This window comes from Sardina pilchardus, chromosome 9, assembly GCF_963854185.1.
Source record: "Sardina pilchardus chromosome 9, fSarPil1.1, whole genome shotgun sequence".
In the NCBI taxonomy this organism is placed as follows: Eukaryota; Metazoa; Chordata; class Actinopteri; order Clupeiformes; family Clupeidae; genus Sardina; species Sardina pilchardus.
In genome coordinates this window covers 28,467,413-28,490,938 of record NC_085002.1, presented here as the reverse complement: position 1 = coordinate 28,490,938, position 23,526 = coordinate 28,467,413, and the positions used below count along the sequence as shown (strand labels likewise).

General features: G+C 41.4%; 3 protein-coding genes across 5 annotated transcripts; 1 reads left to right on the top strand and 2 right to left on the bottom strand.

Moving 5' to 3' along the window:
- Window positions 1-803: 803 nt before the first annotated feature.
- On the bottom strand, window positions 804-8,517 carry c9h1orf159 (chromosome 9 C1orf159 homolog). Of its 3 annotated transcripts, XM_062544583.1 has the most exons (10): window positions 5,163-5,200; window positions 4,880-4,910; window positions 4,619-4,695; window positions 4,240-4,324; window positions 3,853-3,948; window positions 3,645-3,686; window positions 3,263-3,397; window positions 2,787-2,815; window positions 2,613-2,643; window positions 804-2,403 (listed from the first exon to the last, which is right to left on the bottom strand). In XM_062544583.1, exons 3-10 carry the CDS (start codon window positions 4,682-4,684, stop codon window positions 2,300-2,302), a joined length of 588 nt encoding a protein of 195 aa, XP_062400567.1. In that variant the 5' UTR covers window positions 4,685-4,695; window positions 4,880-4,910; window positions 5,163-5,200; the 3' UTR covers window positions 804-2,299. The 3 variants fall into 3 exon arrangements, with proteins under 3 accessions (XP_062400567.1, XP_062400566.1, XP_062400565.1); XM_062544582.1 differs by lacking the exons at window positions 4,880-4,910; window positions 5,163-5,200 and adding an exon at window positions 8,433-8,517; XM_062544581.1 differs by lacking the exon at window positions 4,880-4,910 and having other exon boundaries at window positions 5,163-5,294.
- LOC134091874 (uncharacterized) lies at window positions 8,358-18,075 on the top strand. The gene is made up of 7 exons (XM_062544579.1): window positions 8,358-8,419; window positions 8,551-8,710; window positions 14,287-14,441; window positions 14,539-14,587; window positions 14,668-14,755; window positions 16,312-16,427; window positions 16,692-18,075. Exons 1-7 carry the CDS (start codon window positions 8,364-8,366, stop codon window positions 17,799-17,801), a joined length of 1,734 nt encoding a protein of 577 aa, XP_062400563.1. The 5' UTR covers window positions 8,358-8,363; the 3' UTR covers window positions 17,802-18,075.
- kbtbd12 (kelch repeat and BTB (POZ) domain containing 12) lies at window positions 17,980-22,854 on the bottom strand. Its single transcript, XM_062544578.1, has 6 exons — window positions 22,720-22,854; window positions 21,101-22,347; window positions 20,604-20,874; window positions 20,041-20,191; window positions 19,517-19,714; window positions 17,980-19,058 (listed from the first exon to the last, which is right to left on the bottom strand). Exons 2-6 carry the CDS (start codon window positions 22,222-22,224, stop codon window positions 18,889-18,891), a joined length of 1,914 nt encoding a protein of 637 aa, XP_062400562.1. The 5' UTR covers window positions 22,225-22,347; window positions 22,720-22,854; the 3' UTR covers window positions 17,980-18,888.
- Window positions 22,855-23,526: the final 672 nt, after the last annotated feature.

The window sequence follows — 23,526 nt, the reverse complement described above, 5'->3', positions numbered from 1 at the left end:
TAATTAAGGGCGGAGCAAGATACTTCATGAGAAGCCACTTCCTGGAAGAGAAGAGGGGGGTCAAAATCCCCCTTTATGCAGAGCAGATGCAGCAACTGTTCCATTGAAGTCTATGGGCATATATCAGAATTTCATGTATATGCTAAGATCTTGCTTCTATAGAAATGTGAATTTTGGGCACGGTTTCATGACCCTCAACCCCTACTGACCATTTCAGGTACATTTTTAGCATTTTTGAGCTTTCCAGTCTGGAGAAAATTGACTTTATATCAGGTGTGCCACTGTTTATTCTGCTGCTGTTGGCTGGTTGCTACGTACGCTCTGCCTTGACAGCACAAAGCAGGATTTGGTTCAGCTGGCTGGCCAATGTGTTAACAATGATCAGATGGCGCTGGGGTAACTTAATGAGAGCAGTGACATATTTCTATTATTCCATTGATTCAATTCCTTTAAAGTGTACATGGTTGCGTTATTTTATATTAGAATTAATATGTCATTAGAATGCTTGAATGTATAACCTATTAATCAAGCAACTGATAGCAATTGCATTGATAAGCGGGTGCTTGATTTTATATCTGTGGAAAGGGACCTGATGAAACCCATTAATACATCAATGACACGCCTCTTTATGCAGAGGAAGCTGTAGCCTATATGTCCAGATCTATTGTACAGTAACATGCAGATTTATTTTACAATAACTGCTGTCAATGCACGTGACCTTGTCAAACATTAAAGCCTTGTTCTTCCTAAAATGCAACTTTTTCAAGAATGATATAACAATGTAATGGACAGAATACATCACATTATCATGGAAGAATTTTATTCGTCATACCTTGCTAGTGACATTCCTCTGTCTTCTAATGATCCACATAATCAGCATTCAAGCATACAAAATATAAGACATTAAAAATTAAACCCATACATCACCTCATTAAAAAAAAGACTATGTACAATTGTACAAGGTTCCTAATGGCTGTACAACAGCTAAGATAAAGATCAACGAGATACAAACTAAATGTCGGTGAAAAGCAATCTGTGAATTTTGGTTGATACATCATGTTCATGTTATCGGCTATTGGTCAGCCAGCATACTTCAACTGCCAAAAATATGTAACTTACCGAAAAACACGAAAAACCAACTGAGTGACCCAAAAATAATAGACTGATAATCACATTTCAAAGATTAAAAGATAATAATAATTAAACAAAAAAAAAATCCTGTCAACAAAGACAAGGGGAGATCACATTGGGAGCCTACTCAGCCCTTCCATGAAGTTGTAAAACAGTGCATATCACCTTCATTGGCACAGGGTTGGCATTCATTAAAAGTGCTATTTTCAATTAACAAAAAACAAAGCCATCTGGTAAATAAGTTCATTCATATTGATTCATTCAGACTGACAGCTCTTTGCGCCTTGAAGATTATGGAGATATTAAGCTGGGGGGCACTGGTCACTGGTCACTGTTATATCTCAAAGGTTTTAGGCAATCTGGCTCAGCAGCCCAAGTTGAGAGAAGCAAACCTTTCTTCTAAAGCATGTAAGGCTGGTGTGGATACGTAATGGCTTAATAATGTAGGCACAGCTGGGTAGGAGTAGATGGTAAAGAAACAGTGGAAAGAGATAGCATCCTCCCTGCTCCCATTGGAACCACATGCTTACAGGCATACATCTGAAATGTGTTAATTTCAACTGCCACTCAGCTCCATGCATGTATGAAATCTTTCCATCAAGAAAGTTTTTTTTTTTCTTAATCCTATTTTGGCCATAATTTGTCATTTTGCCCACTGCACTATGAGCATTCATGATTGGTCTCTGGAGATATCTTGTTATCCAGTGCAGAGGGACAGTTTTTGGTCACTTCAGTGCATATGTGATTCAAATGTGCAAACTTGGTATTATAACTAATTTTGGTTCACTGCTAAAAAAAACAAAATACACAACAAGAGGTTACAATAAACTACTGACAGACACACAATCACTTGTTCATCACAAGATAAATAGCTCAACATGCAACAACTGAACCCAAATCAAATGGTGTTGCTTCTTCTAGACATACAAACACAGAAAGGAATGGAAACACTATCAATAAATAACTCCAGCTCCTATGAATCCGTGACCGTTAAAATCAAGCACAAGCATGACAATGAGAACTGGTCGACGACTTAGGTTTTGGTCAAAATTCAGTGCCAATGGGACATTCTTAACAGTGATGAGGACAACAAAGCAATTAGACAAGAGAGGAACACATCTCTCTGAGACACCCTGACATGAGAGCTCCTTCCTATCAGGACCTCCCATTAGACGTCGTGAATCCTAGTGACCGGCCCGGTGGACACAGCTGCACTGTGCGATGCTGAAGCCGCAGAGGGTCTTTCCCTTCTCACATATCTGGGTTTCCTTACTGCAAAGTAGGCATATTAATTAGTTCATGTCTTTAGGAAATGTCGATCTAATTTAAAAATGGACAGGTTCTGCATATTGAAAAATGTCATTCAGGAAGCTATTGTCATATGGTGGGTACTCAACTATTTAGCCCTGCTGTAAAATGCTACAACTCCAGCTTCAAAGAGGCCAGAGGGGGCCACTGATGTTAGTAAACTTGTGTCTTACCTGAGGATCCAGCAGAAGGCATCATGACCGCCTTGAAACACAGGAAAAGAATGTCTTAGGTATTTGCTGACAGGTTAGACAACTGGTATGATGTTTTAGTCACTACTGGCTCATTGCAAAGTGATTTCCATGTTCATAATAATGCTAAGAATGAAAACAGGCTCTACTACTCACTGCTTCGCTGGGCTGGAATATGAATGCCGCTGAAATTAAAAACAAAACCCCCTGAGCTCAAACAAGTCTTCAATATTCATTTAATCATTCATATTCATGTTCCTTGACAGCGGTCTGTTATACTTAGCAACGGTGTTATCGAGAAATATCAGACCTCCAAACATTGGGATGGCCAATTCAAGTGAATGGAGCACTATGCAGCATTGTAATGCCGTGTAATGACAGAGAGGGTTAAAGTGGAGCGAGAGGCGCAAACGTTAGAACATATCCGCGTTCTGTTTTCGCAAAGGGGAGGGGGGGCGAAATCCCCCTTTAAGCAGACCTAGAAAGTGACGTTACATTCGAACTGAACTTCGACTTTTGCTTCCATAGAGATGCATTATGTTGCTCTATCTTGTCAGTAATGAAGGATCTTTGCTAATGATCAACCGTTAATCTATCATTCTAGAATTATATTTTTTCTCCTCTCTAATCACCTTTGTTGCGTCTGTAGAAAACCCCAGGCAGCTGGTTTGAACGCTTGAGGTAGAAGAAGGAGGCAACCGACAGGATCAGGAAGAGGCTGATCAGCAGCGTGCCGAGGAGGAGAGAGGCTGCTACACCTGGTCCACCTAATCCACATTGAAATACATTACACACACAGACACAAACCTGCCCTTCCTGCTCCACAACCAAAGGCCAACCTGTTACACAACCTTTCACTAATTCAGTGCCTCAAACATGGGACATGGCTTTTGGGTGTGGTTTTTAGTTCATTGTTTGTTAATTACTATTTTGTTAACTTTATTTTCATTCTTGCGTTAGTGTAAACAATAAAGTGTAATGAGTATGGTATTATTGTTGCAAGAAATGTCTTACCAAGGTTAACAATTGTAGATTTTGTGGTAACATTGCTTCTTGCTGTAAGCACCAATAAAGAAAAACAAAAACAAACAAAAAAAAAACAAAGACAAGCCATGAAGACAAATGTGCAGTTGTTCATTCATTCAAAACTCCTGAAATCCTTAGAGTCAACAGAAAGTGATTTGATCACTGATTAGGCTACACTGTGCCGTGCCAGACTCACTGTGGTTGCAGGCTGTAGGGGTGCCCTGCTCCGGGACCACGGAGTCACACGATAAACACACTGAGGTATTGTTCTCCAGAACGTGTAAATGGCAGCCTGAGAGAACCAAACAAGGCATATGAGGATTACGGCTCTATCCCTCAACACAAGCAAACAGTGATCCCAACAGTAGGCCTACCTTACCACAGACAAACAGACATACTGTAGCTTACCAGTACACCATACAACACACACATTACTCAGGATTACTGCTCTATCCCTCCACACAAATAAACAGTGATGCTGACAGTGCCTTACCACAGACAAACAGACGTAGCTTACCAGTACACCATACAGCACATATACTATTCAGATTATGCTGGCTATATATATAAAAAAGAGCAATACCTGAATCGCAATGAGTGGCATTCATACAGCTTTCATTGCTTCTCAGCATGGACCCACAGCAAGTGATGGGGTTCTGTAGAACAGCCTACAAAAACATCATGCCAAAGACAGTAAGGCTTGGTAGAGGTTGGAGTGTTGGAGGTATTTGTTCAAGCATGTGTAACAAGAGAGTCACTTAAGACCAACACAGGACCGATTCCTACATGATACTGTAGATGCCTGTACAGTAGCTGTTTCTTTTTAACGAAATGATGAACAATACACATGAGAATACTTAAATGACACGGACGTTAGTACAAGATTAATATAGAGAACTGTACCCTTGCTACATGAAAGAGCACCTTTAATATAAGGGTGTAGCTTAGTTATCGATATATACCTTTACTAAGATGTTTTCCGAAATCATCAGAAATGCAGCTCCAGTAACGATGTTACAATATGTCATGACGAACCTGCCTAAACATAAGAAATGAGATGTTAGAATGAAACATTCAGCCTAAAACAGTACATTTTAAACTAGCCAAATCCTCTCCTACATTCAGTAGATTAACGTAAGCTGTGGCACTCCTTGTTCAACCAAAGACTACAATTATCACAATCTGACTTAATCAAAAAGCATTAATTTATTCCTTGCTCTTACCCTCCGTAAAATGTTTTCTGTTGTGATATAACTTGGAGGAATAAAGACATAATTGTGAGCCTACGACTAAAGTGGATCTTTTGTTTACAAAGGTAGCTGACTTAGCATTGTGGTGCTCAGCTGTCGTTAAATAACTGGTGGCAACTTAAATTCAGCATTTATGGCACTGATTTGATAAACCCATTGCTAATGCATCCATACAGCTGACAACTCCAGCTAAGCATGCACCAACCACAGACATATAATAGAGGTTACCACCATTAATAAAATAACGTTACCCTACCTTAACTTGCTAGCAAACTACAGTGAAGTTTACTGTCAGTGCAAGTCCCACCGTTTGAAGAATATACGCAGTGACTAGCTGGAAAGCGTCTATCGTTTTTCCAACCCACAAAGTTCCCTTGCTAACATAAGCTAATATGTTGTTAGCTAACGTTATCAACTTCCTTTTCGCCTGTCAAGTAACTTCATGCGGCAAACTAACAGTTGCAACCAAATGCTTAGCGATATGCAATTTTTTTGAACAGCATTCTGGTAAGTTGTTTTAAAATGTGTCTTTGCAGTAATGATAATCAGATAATGGATATGTTATCAACACCGAGATAATATTACGAATATTAATGACACCGGACTTTTACGCGCAGTGGAGTGATATCAAACGTCCTGCCTCCGAGTTGCTAGGATACACGACAAGCTCGAGTGTCACTGTCAGAGATGGCAAATAGTTCTACTGTAGGGTCATTCCACCAATTCAACAAATGACTTCTGCTTGACCATTTCAGATTTGCTTCATCCAAAGCATCCATCTAAAGAGTAAACTGACTAAGCCACATATAGGGCCTACATTTGCATTTTTGTTGGAAGTAGTAATTTGGATGATATTTTATCTCCCAATAGGGCTCGGGATCATGACGTAAAAAACTTCGCGGGCGCAGCCATATTGGCAGCTTCACTCCTAAGTTTACTATGGATTACTATGGATTTACTCCCGCCTATATTAGTGTGTTCCTGTTACTTAGTTTTTGCCTTCTTGGTCGTGTGTTGCTGTGTAGTGGGGTGTAACAGCACCACCCATGATCGCAAGAGGAAAAGAATCGCTAATACCACATTTCTGCTTCTTGTCTTCTGCATCTGAATGAATGGATATTACGCTCGGTGCGCTACCAATATGGCGGATATTCCTAGAACGCAAGGCTTGTTCCCGAGCCCTATTACGGGGGTATGACAAGCTATAGGCCTACCAATGAATTGAATGCATCTCCAGAAAGAGTATGGAATGGGCTTTCCTAGACTGTGAAATTTCAAGATGGTATTATGGCTTTGGTTATTGAAATTGTATTTTTGAAAATATTGGTCTATTATAACCATAGGATTATAACAACAAATCGCTGATATCACTAAATAGCGACATCTAGTGGCATTAAATAGTGACATCAGCCATATTTGTTCAGGAAGACAGCAAGTAGGCTAAATAAAAAAATAAATGTTTAACAGCAAAAGACATAAACATCTGGTACTTAATAAGGAATAAGACAAGGATTATGAAATCATGAAATAATAGCATTAAGTTAGTTTAAATGATTACTCTTTGGTAAAAGTTTGAAGCAAATCTGAGACGGTCAAGCAGTTTCTCTAAAATCCGTTGAATTGAGGTGGAATGTAACCGAAGTACCTGGCAGTGTGTTCAAAGCTATGACTAATATATTTAACTAGTTACCAACCATCATAAAAATTGATCTTCCTTCGCAAAAAATTACTGCACTAAAATGTCTAACATTATTTTGCACATGAAACGCTACATTGCACTACTAGTCTAGGTCCTGTGTAAATGCAATTTAAAGATAGTACGATTTGTGTAAGATTTGTGCCAGAATCTCTATCCGGGACGAAAGTCCTGAAAATGACCACAATAGGTAGAAGTTTATGAGGATATCTATAAAGGGGAAAAAAGTCCCATTCACCTCTAGTGTAATAATAGTGTGATCTATAGTGTCACCTATTGTGGCCAATTTCAGGACTTAGAGATTTTGGCACACATCCCACATTGTTCAATGGGGTCATATTAGTCTAGAACAGTTGAGATATTCTCCGCTAAATGAAGCGCATACAAATCTTACACAGGACCTCTACTATACAGCCAAAGAGCAGATGGTCCAGTCTGAAGAACTTGGTTGGATTCAGAACAGAATTACCCAGGGGGCAAAACCCCCTTTTTTAGGGAAATAAGACATGGGCTGCTGTAAAAGGTTGTCATACAAAAATAAAATCTAGGGTGTCCCAGGATCACAACCTGGGTGGCTAACCCGGTCAATAAGCTACTGTTAGTGTTTTATCACCCTTATTATGCCCCATTATAAGTCTATGGACGAATATATAATGGGGTGAATAGGGTAAAAATTTTAACAAATAGATATTCCCACAAAAATTCCTTAGATGATTTCTCGTAAGATAATATTTTTTTGTATTGCAAGTTTTCTGAAATACTTTATACATTTATGTAGATGTACCATTATCAAATGAAATATGCACGAATTTGCATACATTTTTTTCATTCAACCTTTATTACTTTAATCCTTAATTTATTCTCGGAGAGTCATTGAGGGTAGCCCTCATTTTCAATGAAGCCGAGATTACAGAAACAATGCATGGAGGAACAAGAGATGTTCAAATAAGATAATAATAAGAAAATATACATTACATTATAGAGGAGGTACAAATTGGCATACATGTAGGAAGGTTTGTGATTATAGATTTGAATTGATTATATGGAATTATAGATTAAATTGCACTGAAGATTATTCCAGGAAGTAGGGGCACCATAAAAAAAGGCTGACTTGCCCAACTCAGAATGGATACGAGGAACTTTAAGCATCAAAGAGTCATTTGATCTAGTCTGATAGGCACCAGAATTCCACATAAGCATGTCTGAATTCCATGCCCACTCCGTTGAATGACGATGACCACAAACCACGGCATTGGAGAAAGGTGGGAAAGTAGCCTAACAAAAACCTAATTCAAAATTAGGTGCCAAGGTTCTTCACGTTCTCGTTGTACATGATTGGCAGCACGTGCACTGGGCTCGAGCCGTGGTTTCCCCATGGCTTCACTTTAACGTAACTGTTCGTAATATTTCAAGTAGCCAAAGTTTTCACTATTTAGCTCATGCAGGAGTTTTAAAAGCAGTACCGTTGTAGTTACCATTCACACCCGAACACGTCTATAACAGATGAATGTCGATGATTATCAACGTCGTTTAAGGTAAGAGTTAGTTACCTAATTATTAGAGTTATAAAGAGATTAGCAGCTAGCAGCTAATGGATAGCTTCTATTAACGTGACGTTACCTAAAGTTAGGTTAGCTGCTAGCTAGCATGATGGTTAGAGGTTTGATTATTGTTTTGGGCATGTTGTTTGGGTTAATTATTTTCATGTATCTGTTGTAATGGTGTTGTTATGACTTGCGTGTTTTACTAAAGGAAAGAACCATGAAGACCAACATTTGGAACATAAAGGAAATGTTAAACATACCGTTGGGATCTGGGCAAGTAACTTACCTTACAAAAATGTCCTTGCATGCTACGACACAGAATCAAATTAAGACTTCAAGTTGACCTATGGTTATTGTGCTATAGTGAATAAAGATGAAGCCTTTTTTTTTAAATATAATTTTAGAGGATCCAAGGTGTCCAGTAAGAGCGGAACCAGCAGTGATTACTCAAGCTTAACAGATTCTCAGTTTCTACTGGGATCTCAGTTCTGGCCAGAAAATTCCCAAGCCATATCACAGGATGTGTCTTACTCTTCAAGGAACATCAAACAAAATTCTGAGGAGGTAGGGCTGGTCAGCTCATGATCTTAGTTACCTTAACCTGGGGTGCGTTTCCCGATAACGATGGATAGTCACTCTTACGAGGGTTTTCTACGATTCATCTTAAGATCGATCGTTTGGTTTTGCCGACTGTTTCCCGAACCGAACATGCTCGTAGACGTGAACGCGCGTGCACTGCTCTAAGATGCTCTTAAGGGGAGCTGTCCATGATAAAAGTTCTGAAATATCCCCTAATGGTGATGTCAGGTGACTGCACGTCACAGCTAAGACACCGTCTGAACTTCGGATCTATACATTAATTAACATCAATACGAAAATAGAAAACCTTTGACATCTGCATGTAAGCATTCCAAGTAGCCTAGGCCATATACCACACGCATACATACTTTTTATTATTTAACATTAGATTGTTACCCCGTTTTTGTGTTTGTTGGAAAATAGGCTAGGCCTACAGTATGTAACATACAGTATTAGGCTTCGGCTAGCTGACTCCTACATCGTCCATGCCAGTTCTTTGCTAACCTACTTGTGAGAGCACGGTGTGCTGCCTGTGCAATAATGTTTCGAGGTGTCACTTTTAGCAGACGTTTGAATGAAGAGGTTGATAAGAAAATTAGGAAATGTGTAGATTTTGACGCAGCACAGACTATAGCCACATATTCCTTTCTCTGTTTTTACCTCATAAGCCTAATGAAAAATAAAAAAATAAAAGGCTACACAAAAAGGTAATGGCAAACTCTTCTGGCAACGTCTCGTTTCATAACTTGTTTGTAGCCTAGGCTATTTTTGTCCAGTTTTACAGTTTGTTTCAATCGCTAACAAGCGTTTGTCCATTCAGTTGACACATTTTCAAAACTCTAAACACAGTTAGCACAGCATCGGTCTTTCGTGGCCATACCATTCACACATTTCATGTTGTTTTCACACAGTATGCAGTCAGTGAATACATTTTCACAATGCTTACATTTTCTTAACAGACAAACTACCTCCCAACAAAATAATGGATCGTTTTTGCATTATTTTCGAATGTTAACACACAACATCCCACAATAGTTAAAACAATATTCCAAACCTTAGATACAGTATAAAAACCTCTGCTTCGGCAATGTTATCAATTCAAAAGCAATATATCTCAGCTGATAATAAACAAACAATCGAATAATTGACACTCAGATGACTTATGTTGGGTAAATTGGGCCAACCACAGCTGATTTCAGTCTGTCTTAGACTCAGTGGCAGCCTGGGAGGGGTCTCTATTACATTGACACTTACACAGTAAAAAGAGGAGGTGATGTTTTTGGAAGCAGAAACAGAAGAAGACAAATACTGTAATGTCTGGACGAGGAAGAGTAAGAGTAAGGGGCCCAGGGAGAAGAGCAGGCCCAGTGAGAGATGCAGTGAGAGGTGCAGGAGCACTGAGAGGAGCAGGTGCAGAGATTAGACACAGTAATATTGTGCTTTTTTTTGTTCACCCCCTTTTTATCTGGGCTTTTTGCTGTTGTTTTTTGTTCAGAATGCTCTTGTGTATCATGGATATTTTGTTCACTGCAATGCTGCAATGCTGTAATTTTTTTACATAGTCTACTCTAAACAGTATTTATACTGCACCTCCTGTAGGCCTAGTGAACAGTAAAAAAAAAAAAAAAGATTTGCTTTTTACTGGAATGCATTTGAATGTGAACATTACATCTGGACATACAGTTCCCAACCAAGAAATTGAGTGTAAAAATGCTGGATTGCATGTTTTGCATGCAAATAGCCTACCTGTAAAACTGAAACATAAAATTCTATGCAGTTTTTGTAATGTGAACAGTAGCCAGTATTTTGAAACCTAGTGTACTCTGATTGACTGCATGTATCTTGTGAAGTGAAAACAAGTTTCATTCTTTGACAAAATAACTTCATTTTGAGTTTTGGTAAAGTTTTCATTTTGAGTTTTGGTAAAGTGTGAGCAGAGAAATGACGAGTTAGTGTAGATGTAACAAAATGTGGTGTAAGAACATGGGATGTGCTTTTGAGAGGAAAATTATCCATTTGGCCAATTGTGTTTTGTAGGTGAGAGTCTGTGTTTAGAGTTTTGAAAATGTGTCAAATGAATGGATAAACGCTTGTTAGCAATTGAAAAAAACTGTAATAACACCATTATGTCCATTGAATGAATGCTATTTTGCACGCTAAAATCTGAATCATCACAAGTAAATACAATAAAGAAAGGTAACGTAAGTTGGATCATTACAGTATATTCTTAGTTGTAATCCCCCTGCATATCCTGCTGGTGACTCCACTGAGGCATAGCGTTAAGACGCTCTTAGTCAGTAGCGAGAACTCTGGAGCACTAGATCTACGAGTGTTTTCACGATGCTCTTAAGTTACGATGGTTTCGGGAAACAGTCGGAAAACCTGAAGACGTTAGTAAGATGGACTTTACGATCATTTTAGGCTTACGATGCTTTCGGGAAACGCACCCCTGGCTGGTTGTGCAGAATTCGATATTCAGCAGCCCCCAATGTTCAGAATTGCTGATGTAGGTCATTCATAATACATAATATATGTCTGTAACCATGATAAAGTAGCCTGGATGGAGGTATGTCTGGATTCACCCAGGCTAATGTTCAAGCTCAGTGTGACGTACATCGTTTGAGACGAGAGATGTAGTCCACTGGGCGGATTCGCACACAACTAAACATAACTTTTAAAGTCTATTGAATAACAGTACTTTATTGACGTGAACAATTATCTTTTAAATTCACACACATCATAGGTGAAATGCACAGTACAATTCGAACGGGACCAAAAAATAATTATTATCTCTCCGTTGACTCCCGTTCATAATTTTTCACTATTTAGGTCCAATGGACCGGAAGTAGATGCGCGTCTGCTGTTGCTGCCGGTGGCTGTGCCTGTGAAGTGGGCTAACGTCACTAACGTGACTGATGTGTATTTGTAGTCGCTGGAATTACGATATTTCACAATGTTGTAATTCACTAGTTACGAAATGAACTGCAAATGTCTTTACATGAAAAATTGTCTTTAAAAATTGACAAACATCATATGTGACCCTGTAAAGCGGAACCATCGTTTCGGTAAAATGTATTAAATTAAGTTATTGTGCTCACGTGAACGGACATAAACTAAGCTTTCCAATGATATGTATATCGAGGGTATTACACAAACTATCGCTAAGATAACCGCATCCAAAGTTGACATGGTTCTCCTGTCACGATATGCCAGAAGAGGAGAAATCACCTTTTTAAGCGGCGCGTGCACAACGGGAATGACAGCAAATTTGTTGAATCTTCGCCGGGTTTAACAGTCAAAACGTATGTTTTTCCGTGAAATGCGTTCACGATATGAAACTGTAGACTGTATACAGTCAAATTATGCGAAAACGTGAAATTCAACATTTTAACCCGGAAGTTTGTCATTGTTGATTTTCTCAAAATAACGTTGTGCGCAAAACGACTGATTTCGCTTTTAATGGTCACATATGTGTAATTCATGGCACAAGACGATCGGGACCAGAAAATAATTTATCTTTCTCCATAGACTATCATTCATTTTTATTCCGATCTTAGGTCCAGTGGACCGACCGGAAGGGGTGGAGACTTAGGTTCCCTATAGGCAGAATGTGACATACTGATTGGGATATGCAGTGTGTTCATAAACTACTATAGTATAGGTCAAGTAGTTTTATACCATGTGTATGCTTTCTTGACCCACTACACTATATGGCTTATGAATATACCGCATATCCCCAAAATCTTAATATGTTGAATGTAATTTTCCCACGTACTGCACATAAAATACGTTGAGTACAATAAACCATCAAATTATTCCTGTTCCAGTTCCCCAGTTCTTAGGCTGCGTTCCGACTGCAGACAAATCTGATTCAAATCTGATTCCTTCTCATATCCGATTTTTAGGGCTGACTGTTCACACTGCCTTTAGCAAGTGTCCAAATCGGATATGTCTCTGTTCAGACTGGGCCACATTAATAACAGATCTGACAGGTTGCTGTAGCAACGAAAACAAACGTTTCTGCCATCAGGAGGAAATACTTGCTAATTTGATCTGATTAAACATAGAACAATACAACTGAGTGTTCATTGAATGCATGCATGCGTGTGCGCTTTTGCGCGATAGAAACCGAAACTAATCGGATGCAAGCTCCGCTTCAAACTGTTGGAAGGCTATTTAATTATTTAAGGGCATTTAATAGAACAACGTGGATTTTTGCCAATAGAACAACGTGGATTCTTGCCACTTCCATAGAAACAGAGCAGAGACTGTATAATGTACTATTTAGCATTGAGTATTGTTAAGTCAAATTTTGATATAACATGGTCAAAAGACATAGCCGTAACGTTGCTCCACAACTCGAAATAGGTGGGCGGTCACTCGCGTAAAGCACGTACAGTAGTCACGTCACGGACAGTCAAAACCGATCTGAGTGTTGGGAGCTGTTCAGACTGAGACACATCTGCCCATATCAGATACGAATGCGATGTGAAACTATATATGTGCATCTCCGTGGAGGAGCTGCAAGAGTGGGCTTGTTAACCAGGGGGCAGTGATGTAAACGCCTGAACTAGGGCTGTCAATCTTCCTCTATTATCCCATTCAAATTTCATATATATTTTTTTTTAATTCAAATTATATTCGAAGATGGTCAATTTGACTAATATTTACTATTCATCTATCTACTCACACTGTAAAAACGGGCTTATGAATTGCCACTGCCACTATGACATGGTAGTTGACTTGTTTTAGCCTACATTATGTCCACTGTTATGCTAAATACTAAACCACTGCTGCAAAACCGAACGCAAATTACAAAGCCTGGGGGAATTAGCCATTTTATTTGAATGCCAAATGAGCTCCTTTTGTCTGTCAAAGTCATATTTTTGTCTGTTGATGCTGCCATTTCAGTTAGATCGTTGGCTAGAAGTTAGCTAGCATTAGGCAAATGTTCCAAAAAGACGTACTGGCAGACGGTTTTGGTAACATAGCAACATTAATAAACATTTGACCGAAGCGCCGAGAAAAGGAGGAGGGCGCTCTCCGCGTAAAAAACGTGGACACAGCACCTAAAGCTGTCGTTCGCTAAAGATAGTCAACACTTTTTTTTTAAAAAAAAACCCATTCGAATTATAATTTTAACATTCGAATAGTATTATTTTTTTAACACATTCAAATTATATTCGAATACCGAAATTCGTTCCAACAGCCCTAGCCTGAACAGTCCCCCATTGATTTCAATGGGGAAACGCCTCTGGTGGAGTATGGCGGAACTACAAGGGTCTAAAAACGGGAATACCGGAAAAACCGGAATAACCGGCAGCCATCCGACATTAACAAGCAACCTACACCGGATCGGGCCTGATGGGTCATGCTTGTTTAGAGCCTGTCAGAGACCTAGGTTTGTTGACAATGAAATGGCTTAAGATGTGAGAGGTCATGTGTGAGAATGTGAGAAAAGGGAAGTGAGAAAATCAAAGTAATTTGGACATTTGTTGCAGCCATAGATGTCTCTTCTTTTGTATTTTTATGACAAATAATGGTGCAAATATGTCTCTTAGGGAAGTGAGTTGAGAGTTTCTGCCAATTATCATGCAAAGCCTTACCTGTTTGGTGGAGACACAGAAACTCTCAGTACCACCAACAGTAAACCTACCATTGGTATGCTAGATAGGTTTGAAGAGGACAAAAAAAGAGCAAAAGACAAATCAGAGAGGTAGGTCATGTTCTTGTAATATGTATCTCAGAACTTCTTCTAATGTAGTATTTATGCAAATATGTAGAAAATCTTAAGTCCTTTTTACCTATTTCAGTGAAACTATCCATCATGAGTTTTTGAAGTTGCACGACTCCCTCGAAAAGGTAGGTGAACTTGTGAGACATTGCAATTCCTCATCTTGCTTTATGTGGCATTTAACCCAAACCCTTAACTTAACACTCAGGTAATACATCTGTTGGAAAACGTAAATGACAGCGGTGACGCCACACACAAAGGTCTTGTGGAAGGAATAAATGGTCTTACAAGGACAAGTAAGCTCAGCCTTTTTATGAGTGAAGTGATCTTCATGTTTGCATCAGTTGAGTTGACAAACAGGCTATAGTTGCACAGAGGGGTATCCCACGAACAGAGGTTTAACAAACACAGAGTTAACGCTGAACTCTGGGTTGATTGACCCTGAGCCGACTAAACCAGAGCTGTCGGTTCCACCGTGCCGGTTATGAATTAGTTTAATCAACACAGGGTTGGTTAACACTGGGTTGTGCGCGTACACGCCAAACCTATAAAGACGTGATGTATGGAGCATGGAAATCCTGATCAAAAGGGCGAAACAGGCTAGCTGCCGCGGGGGGCGTCTAGATTTCTAGGCTAGAAACAGGCCGCATGTTTCTCAGAACTCGTACTCCAGGCTCTAATAAATTAGAAAAAGTTTTTAAAAGTAACACCAAAGCCTCTGCCATTCAGAGAAACCCTGGCAGCGGATGGCTGACTGCGTGAATGCATACGTTTCATGACAAAAGCACTAAATATTTTAACTATGAATCTATTCATATCTCAGTTAAGTTTTCTTACCATTCCTACCACATAACCTGTTATTTTATAAAGATGTAGGCTACTCCAATGGGCCCAAGCGATCATCTGCAAGTAATGATTAAATATACGATTCATTGTAGTAATTATATTATTTTTCCTTCCTCAGCAATTAAATAATAAATATGATGGATGAAAACAGTGTTTTTTTTTTTATTTAAATTATTCCTGCAAATGGTCTCGAATCCTTTGTCCAGCTCTTAAATCCATTTGTGAAATTTGGAACGGGTCAAAGGCGGATCAGAGGCGGCATCTCTTTGCGCAGAATGGCTAGAGGACGGCGCATGCAACAATTACGCAAGCCCGTTCGGACACACTATTATGAGGTCTATTACTATTATGAGGTCGCGCACCAACCACTCCAGCGCAAAACAGACTTTACGCACTGATTGGTAGACCGTAGCTTTCCCTATGCTCAGCATCTCTAATACTGTACAGAAAACTACCCATCGCAAATAAACGGAGAGCTATGCAAATAGTTTACTGCTGAGGCCAGGTCAACGATTGGTAACGTAGGTTGGAGAAGGCTAAAAAATATATTAAAGATTCACATGAAAAACGATATCGCTTCTGCAAAAAGCCATCAAGATAAGACAAGATGTCGTGCCGTGGTCTAATCTCGGTGAATTGCACGAATTATTTGCGCTCCGATGTGAACAGGCCTCTCATCAATAGGGCATGCTATTCCGAACACGAGAAAGCTGCGGTAAACGCGGGTTTAAATAGCCTACCCTGAGCAAAACCGGGTTATCTTCCAAACTTAACCTGTGCAAAACCTGCTCCGACCAGGTTTGATTCAGAGCATATGTTTTTATAGTAACTAACATACCGTGTTCATTTTGGAACGAAAAACCTAGGGTTACCACAAACCCTGGGTTAACTTAGCTTTGTGGAATACCCCTCAGGTCAAATGCTAAATGTCCCACACTAGAGGTCAGCAGTTAGTTTAGATTGTGTTAACATGTGATACTAAGAGACTGTATTTTGTGTGTTGCAGTAAAGGAAAGCATGGCCAGTGTGCGGGATGGCATTACACCTCAGATTGAGGCAGTGATCACAAAATTGAACTCTCAGAGTCAGACACTCAAAGAAATTGAAGAGAGAGAGGCTAAGGTAAGGCACCAGTGTAAAATGGTCAGAAGGTGGTCTGTTGGTAACTTTTATCTGATGTACACTATAAGTACCTACACTAGGGATCTCCAAAGGGTAGCTTGTGGGCTACCAGTACACTAACAATACAGTACCTACACTGATAGTCCACAAGATCAGGATGCTTTTTTTTCTCAATCTAGGAGTATACTTTGTGTAATCGTTTGAGCTACTTTTTTCTAGGTATATGGATAATTGTTTTTTTTTTTGTCTGCCTCTCTGAAACAGTTGGTCACTGCTACAAAAGACCTGAGCACCCATCTGCAGGATTTGCAGCGAAACATGGATAGTTTGAAGGTGGAGCATGGCCAAGAGCAGACTGTGCTAGCAGAAATGCAGTCCCTACTCTCAGCCACAGTGGAGGCCCAGTCCCAGAGATCTGCCTCCAGGCCGGTTCAGATGGTCAGCAGCGAGGTCCAGACCTCCCCTGGCTTGGTGGAGCAGTTCAGTGTGCTGAGTGAAGACCACCTAGGTCCTAGTGCCACCCATCTTCTTGCCAAACCCTCAGAGCCCACTGTAGCTCTGAGTTCCTCCACCAAGCAAACCAATGCAAACTATGACCAGACAGTCCCGACCAGGGCCGCCTTGCATCCTCTCCCCACCAACCAGGAGGAACGAGTCATGCATGTGGCATCTGATGGATTGAACGAAAGCCTTTGGCAGCAGAAGTTCTGCATACAGGCGCTTAAGGCAGCTGGGGATGGAGACATAGTCTCTGGCTCTGACCTGCCGGAGCCCAGACGGCAGTATGCACTGAGACAGCGAGTCATGCAGAGCTCTTGCTCTCAGGGATACTTGCAGGAGGATTCTCAAATGGTGGCCATTGCTGACAAACCCCAAGATAGAGTACTGCCTGCCAGAGAAGAGGTTATGACAACCAACTTCTCCATGTGTGGTGGGACTCAGAAGACACGGTCGAAGAAGAGGCCCAGAGGCAAGACGAGGGCCCTGATTCCACAAAATGTTCCATCTGTCTATAGGAGGGCCGGACAAGGAAATGGTTTCCACAAGTCAAGACTAGATCACCAAGAGGAAGAGGAGGAGGAGGAGGATGAATTATCTCCACTGTACCAGACCAAGAACAAAGCATTCCGTGAGAACTTCAAACCAGCCTTCAAGCTGAAGGAGAATAAACAGGTTAGCATGCGTAATGATAATGGCAGACAGCATGTGTGGAACATGTGGTCACAGAACACTAACAGTATCCAGCACCGGTCAGCCTGTGATGGGATAGACAGGAAACCAAAAGCAAAGGCTAAGGCTAAGGCTAAAGCCGGGGTTCCTCAGAAGGCCGAGGAAGGCCTCTGGAATCTTTTTGACTTTGATGACTCTGACTGACTTTGAAGGCTCCCTAGGCTGTAGCACAAATTGTTCAGATGTTCAGCCCATGGGTGTTCACAATATGTCAGCTTTATAAGAGAAAACATAGGTGGATGAAAAAAGGACATTTTGAGTTTCTGTAAGAGAGTGATAATTAGTTTGAAAGAAAAAAACAAACAAACAAAAACAACTATGATACTCAGGCAAATTAATGTATTTGTATGATTTTGTTCTCTGTCAAGCAAATATTTTTTTCTGTTTCAGCAATAAATATATTTCTACATAAAAAACACATCAGTAGGAGAATGAATTTGCAAGACAAGTGACACCCTGAATGTCATTGTGACATTCTGACACTGCACTACTGGTAATTTATGGTTAAAGTGCTGTTTTAGCGAGTGCTCTTATCAGTAAATGTACATGTTTCAGTGTAAAGTGTGAATAGTTTCTGGTTGCAATCAGTCTCTGCAAGTCATCATTACTTATCTGCAAAAGTGCTGAAAATCGAATATTGAAACATGCTTATAAACAACAATTTCATACCATTCCTGTGAGCCCAGTGCTGGGTTCATGATTCAAATACAGTGTAAAACATTGAGTTGGGTATGGACAGATGCATTATTATTACTATGCATTACTAGGAAGCCAAGACAGACACATGAAAGTATCACCTCCAAAAAAACTACAGCTTTAAATAATACTTAATGAAATATTTACAAACTCATTTAGCTCTGGTTAAGCTGTGGCTTACAGCACTTTCAGCCACTTGGACAGGACAGAACATCTACACACAGTGAGATTTTCAGTGGTGTGATCAGATCAAAAGAAGCAGAATGAAACTTCATGGGTAACTAACTACAATAATAATTAAAAAAAACAGTAAGAATGACCCCTTTTGTTCATGCAACAAATTTGTCCACCTTCATTTGTGTGTAACATCCCCCTGCAGCTGTGAGCCACTAAAGCCACTCTTGCTTTTGTATATCACACTGGAAGCAGCTGCAGCCTACTGGCTATAGGCAAAGTCTTTTTTAAGTGTCTCTGCTATAGGGTGGCTCTGTGCATATCTGGCCACACACAGAAGTAGCAGTGAGATGTGATGGGTCTACTCGTCCACGAGGTCAGGAGGCGGGGGCTGCAGTCCGCGGGGGTTGAGGCTGGCCACCAAACAGACGTCGTAGTTGTCGTGCATCAGGACGTGCCTCCTCACCACTGCCCAGCTGTTCTCCCAAGGGTCCAGCTCCAAGATGTCCTTGGTTATGTTGTCAAAGCGATCTGGGGTGGCAGATTTGTATGTTTATGAGCAATACACTGAAAAAAATATTGAGTCATGTAGCCTGAGCCATACTGTGTCTGTTGGGCATGGGATACTTCTGGAACTGGTAGTAATAATACGTTTTGTTTTCTACTTGTAAAGCACATTTCTCAAGGTCTCTTTACAGAGGAGCAAATAGGATGGTGTATGACTATGGAGGGATGTGTTAATGTTAATTATAATTTAAGTTAATAGTGCTGTGGGGAGAATTAACACTTTGAGGCTTTGCCCCAGAGTGCCAGCAATTTAGATCATTTTTGTAGAGCCACAGTGTGTTCTATGTTATAGCTGTGAACACTTACAATGGTTAATAGTGCTGTGGGGAGAGTTAATTCATAACATGATTATATCCCTCGTGTAGTATCATTCATGTAAATTATGATCATACTGTAGACTGTGTGTGTGACAGCAAAATTACCTGCTCCTTTGTAATATCCACACACATATATTTTCCCATCCACCACTCCAGCGTTGGAGGCGTTTGAGCGCAGAGAGAGGACTGGCCACGGAAGCGGCGCTCCCTCTCTCCAGAAGTCTCCATCAGGGTTGTAGATCTCAACCACATCCAGGCAGCGCCGACACTGTCCCCGGTCCACTCCCTCACATCCTATGCCACCTGCATCACAACACGTGAGTTATATTTACTGCTCAGATTTCATTTATTGTCATTCATACAATGTGATTTCATTCAGTTGACAACGCTATTAGATCTATTTTGAAACATTATGTTTTAAATAATAATGTAATCTTGGTGTACTGTAACGTGCATTTGCCAAATATCATAAACATAAATCATCTATCTAATTTACTTTGAATTCTTCAACACACTGGGGAAAAAAAAACAAACAAAGTTCCAAGCCATATATCTGCTCAAAAACAAAGTTGTCTGATGCCAGCCATATTTTTGCTCTATGAGAAAAGCCCCTCCAGCTCTGCCCTCACCCAGCACATAAATCTCTCCGTTCAGGGCCACAGCGCTGCAGCGATACTTGGAGTACTTCATGGGTGCCAGCTCTGCCCATTTGTTGCTTTCGGGGTCGTACTCCAGCAGCCGGTTGCTCATTCGGTCTGGCTCCTCGTCGGTCAGATACGTCTGTCAGAGGGAGGACCAGACGAGCCACAACAGGTGTCAGAATGTAGGAGGGGGAAGCTACATATCATCACACACTCAGAGGGACATTCAGGTCTTTTAAACATGAAGTTTTGATATTTTAAGAAAGAAAGACCTGACATAATTGTTCCATAAAAACATAGTTAAAGCAGTAGAAAGGAGTTTTTGTCTAACACTAGCAAGCAAATTACTTACAGTAAAGGCTGTACTGCTGGCACGGTTGCACACATGCAAACTGATATTTTTGGTGACAGAGTAAACAATCTGTACAATCTCTGTCTGCCCTTATCCACACACACACACACACACACACACACACACAGAAACACCCCCCCACACACCCACACCCACACAAACACACACACACACACTTTTGCCTCCTCCAATGTCTCACCTGGGGAGTTCGGCCACCCAGCACATAGAGACGGTCCTTGAAACGCAGAGCTGTGTGATATGCCAGTGGTAAGGGCAGAGGGGCAGCACTTCGCCAGGGTCCACCCTGCATAGACCAGCGTTGCACACAGTTGGTCATGATCAGCTGGTTTTTTAGTCTCATCTGCCCACCCAGTAGGTACAGGGTATCTCCGAGTGACCCCAGCGCATAGGAGTCACGATACTCAGCAGAACACAGATGACACCAGGTGCCTTGGGCATCAATGTTATATCTGAATAGGAGACAGGGGAAAGCGATGATGAGTCAAAGCAATAAACAGAATCAGTACTGAGCATGCTACATGCTCAAGATTACAGGATTGATGTTCAATCTAAGCCTTTCAGTTAGCACGTTTGCTTTCCTGACATCAATGACAGCGATCATTTTTAAGTGTTGGCTTAAATGGCTGCTTCTATGGAGTAATGTAATTTAGTGTACTGTAACGAGTCATCTGTAACCTGAAAATCTCCACGTTCTGCTCCTTCTCCCTTGCCCTCCTGAGCACACCGGCTTCACCTGCCACTACGATGTGGTTGTCCTCGGTCACCACTCCCGCAAACACGTATCCAAGTCTGCCGGCGTAGTGAGGGGAAGTCATGTAATAGGTGCGCGCTGTGGTTGGTGCGTAGCAGAAACTGCAGTCGGAGAGGGAGCCCTGACGTGTGCGGATGCCCTCGGTGTCAGTGCCAATGCAAAGCAGCATGTCCGTGGTCTCCATGCCGTAGCGCAGCTTCAGTCTGCGCGGAGCAGCCATTGGGTGCATGCCCGTGGTCTCCAGCGCCTCCTCCAGCATCTCCATACACTCCGAATTGGCCAGCAGAACCGTGTTCCTACGCATGGCCTCACGCAGGTAGTCAGGGCTCACCAACGGAAGGCGCACTTTGCGCAGGAGCTCTGCCAGGTACTGATCTCGACCCTGATCCCGACCTTGACCTTGACCTTGACCTTGAGGCTGATCCAGGCTGTCTCCTCCCCGCGTGGAGGCCCCATGCCTCACCCAGCGCAGCACCACGTCCAGGATGCTCTCCTCTCGGGAGATGTTGAGGTCGTCGGAGCCCAGCAGCATGGCCAGCTGGTGGGCCTCCAGCTCCAGCACCTCCTCGCTCATGCACACCTGGGTGAAGTTCTGCTGCAGGAAGCGCCGCGCCTGGTCGGCCAGATCCTCGGCGCCCAGGTCACGCGCATAGTAATATATGCCCACGCAGTTGTTGATATCCATATTTTCAATCATGTAATGCTGACAGCGGGCAAACACATCATCCATCTGCAGTAGAAAGGCCGCCACTGATATACCTTGCACATTTTCATTTGAGAGTTGCAGCTTGGAGCTGTACATATACTCCAGGAGCAGAGCTAGGCTTTTAGACGGCATGTCGCGTAGAAAGACTTCACGGTTGGCGCACTCACGCAATCCGCAGGTGAACATGACGCGGAAGTAAGGGCTGAAAGCAGACAGGACCACGCGATGGCAGGCGAATCGGACATCCTCGGCCACCAGCACCACATCTGTCAGCTGCTCAGTGGTTCTCATTCTGTTCAGCTGGTCCAGCAGTGAAATGCCATGCCTCGACTTCAGATCCATTATTGTCCAAGTTAGACAGGGATACGTGAGAGAAAGTGAACTCTAGAACAGTATGGTAGTCACGGTGTGTAGTGTGGAGACATCGTCAATGAAGAAATTCATCCTTGTATGAGGCCACTTTAACTGAAAGAAGAGGAGACATGAGACACTGAAGGCACATGCATGAAATGTTGCACCAGCATGCCTCCTCATGTCCTACATACAAGATTATTTAAAACTTTTGCCATACCTCCTCTACTAAAATATCAAATATGTACATTTTTAATGTGTTAAAAAGTGTCTTAGAACTAGGGCAAACACATTGCTGATAATGAATATCTATGCCAAGAACATAAAACATTTCAGCAGTCCAGCAGTCGTCATCCTCACAGCCCAGTTTAGCTCAGAGAAACAGCTTGGATTCCTACCCCTGAGCCCTCGTTAGTGAAGCACAAATGAAGCAAACGCCATTACACTTCATTTACACATGCACTATTGAGCTTTTCTGCCTCATACCACAGTGAGCGTCCTCCTGGGATCAGTGCTCTTTAGACACTAGATGTCCATAACAATCTCTCAGCTGAGTAAGACCGCTGCTGATCGAGCATGAAGCAGTTATGGCATGGGGTGAGCGTGGGGCTGGGGATGGGGGGTTGGGGTCTGGCAGTGCCTTATGGGAGCTGAGTTAGATCTGTTTACTCTGTCTCTGGCGTGTGCCGCTGAGCAACAAACCTAAAAATAGATGCTGGTGTGTCAAGAGACAAGTGTGGGCCAGAGAGAGAGATAGAGAAGAGAGAACACTGGGCTGACGTTACTGCTCCAAGCACAGAGACCTCAGGAGTCTGGCCTTGGAATTAGGTCATTCATATTTCATTGATCTATTACCGCTATGTTTTGAACCAGTTATGTTTTTGTTTGCCTAACATATGGCCCTGTCATATGTGCTAACCTTTGGAATAGCTGCAAAGAGTCTGGTGGGCTTGATTCAGATTTCAACACGTCATGTTCTTAAAGGGACCACAATCCTGGTTTTAGTAGGCCACATACACTGTTTGGTTACAGAGGGTATTCTCCTTACCATTTACCTAGATAGTAGTTATCAAGTTATACAGTTATCAAGGTGCTGCCCTGTACATGCAAATGGGTTTCTGGTAGTCCTACTATACTTTGTGCTTCAAGAAATACCCATAGAAATGTAATCCGTCAGAGGATTCATTTTGGATTATGAATGTGGAGAGTTGATCAATTCTATCTCATAACAAATTGTAATGTGAAATAATATACATTGGTAAATTTCAACAAATAAAAAATGTCAAACAATTT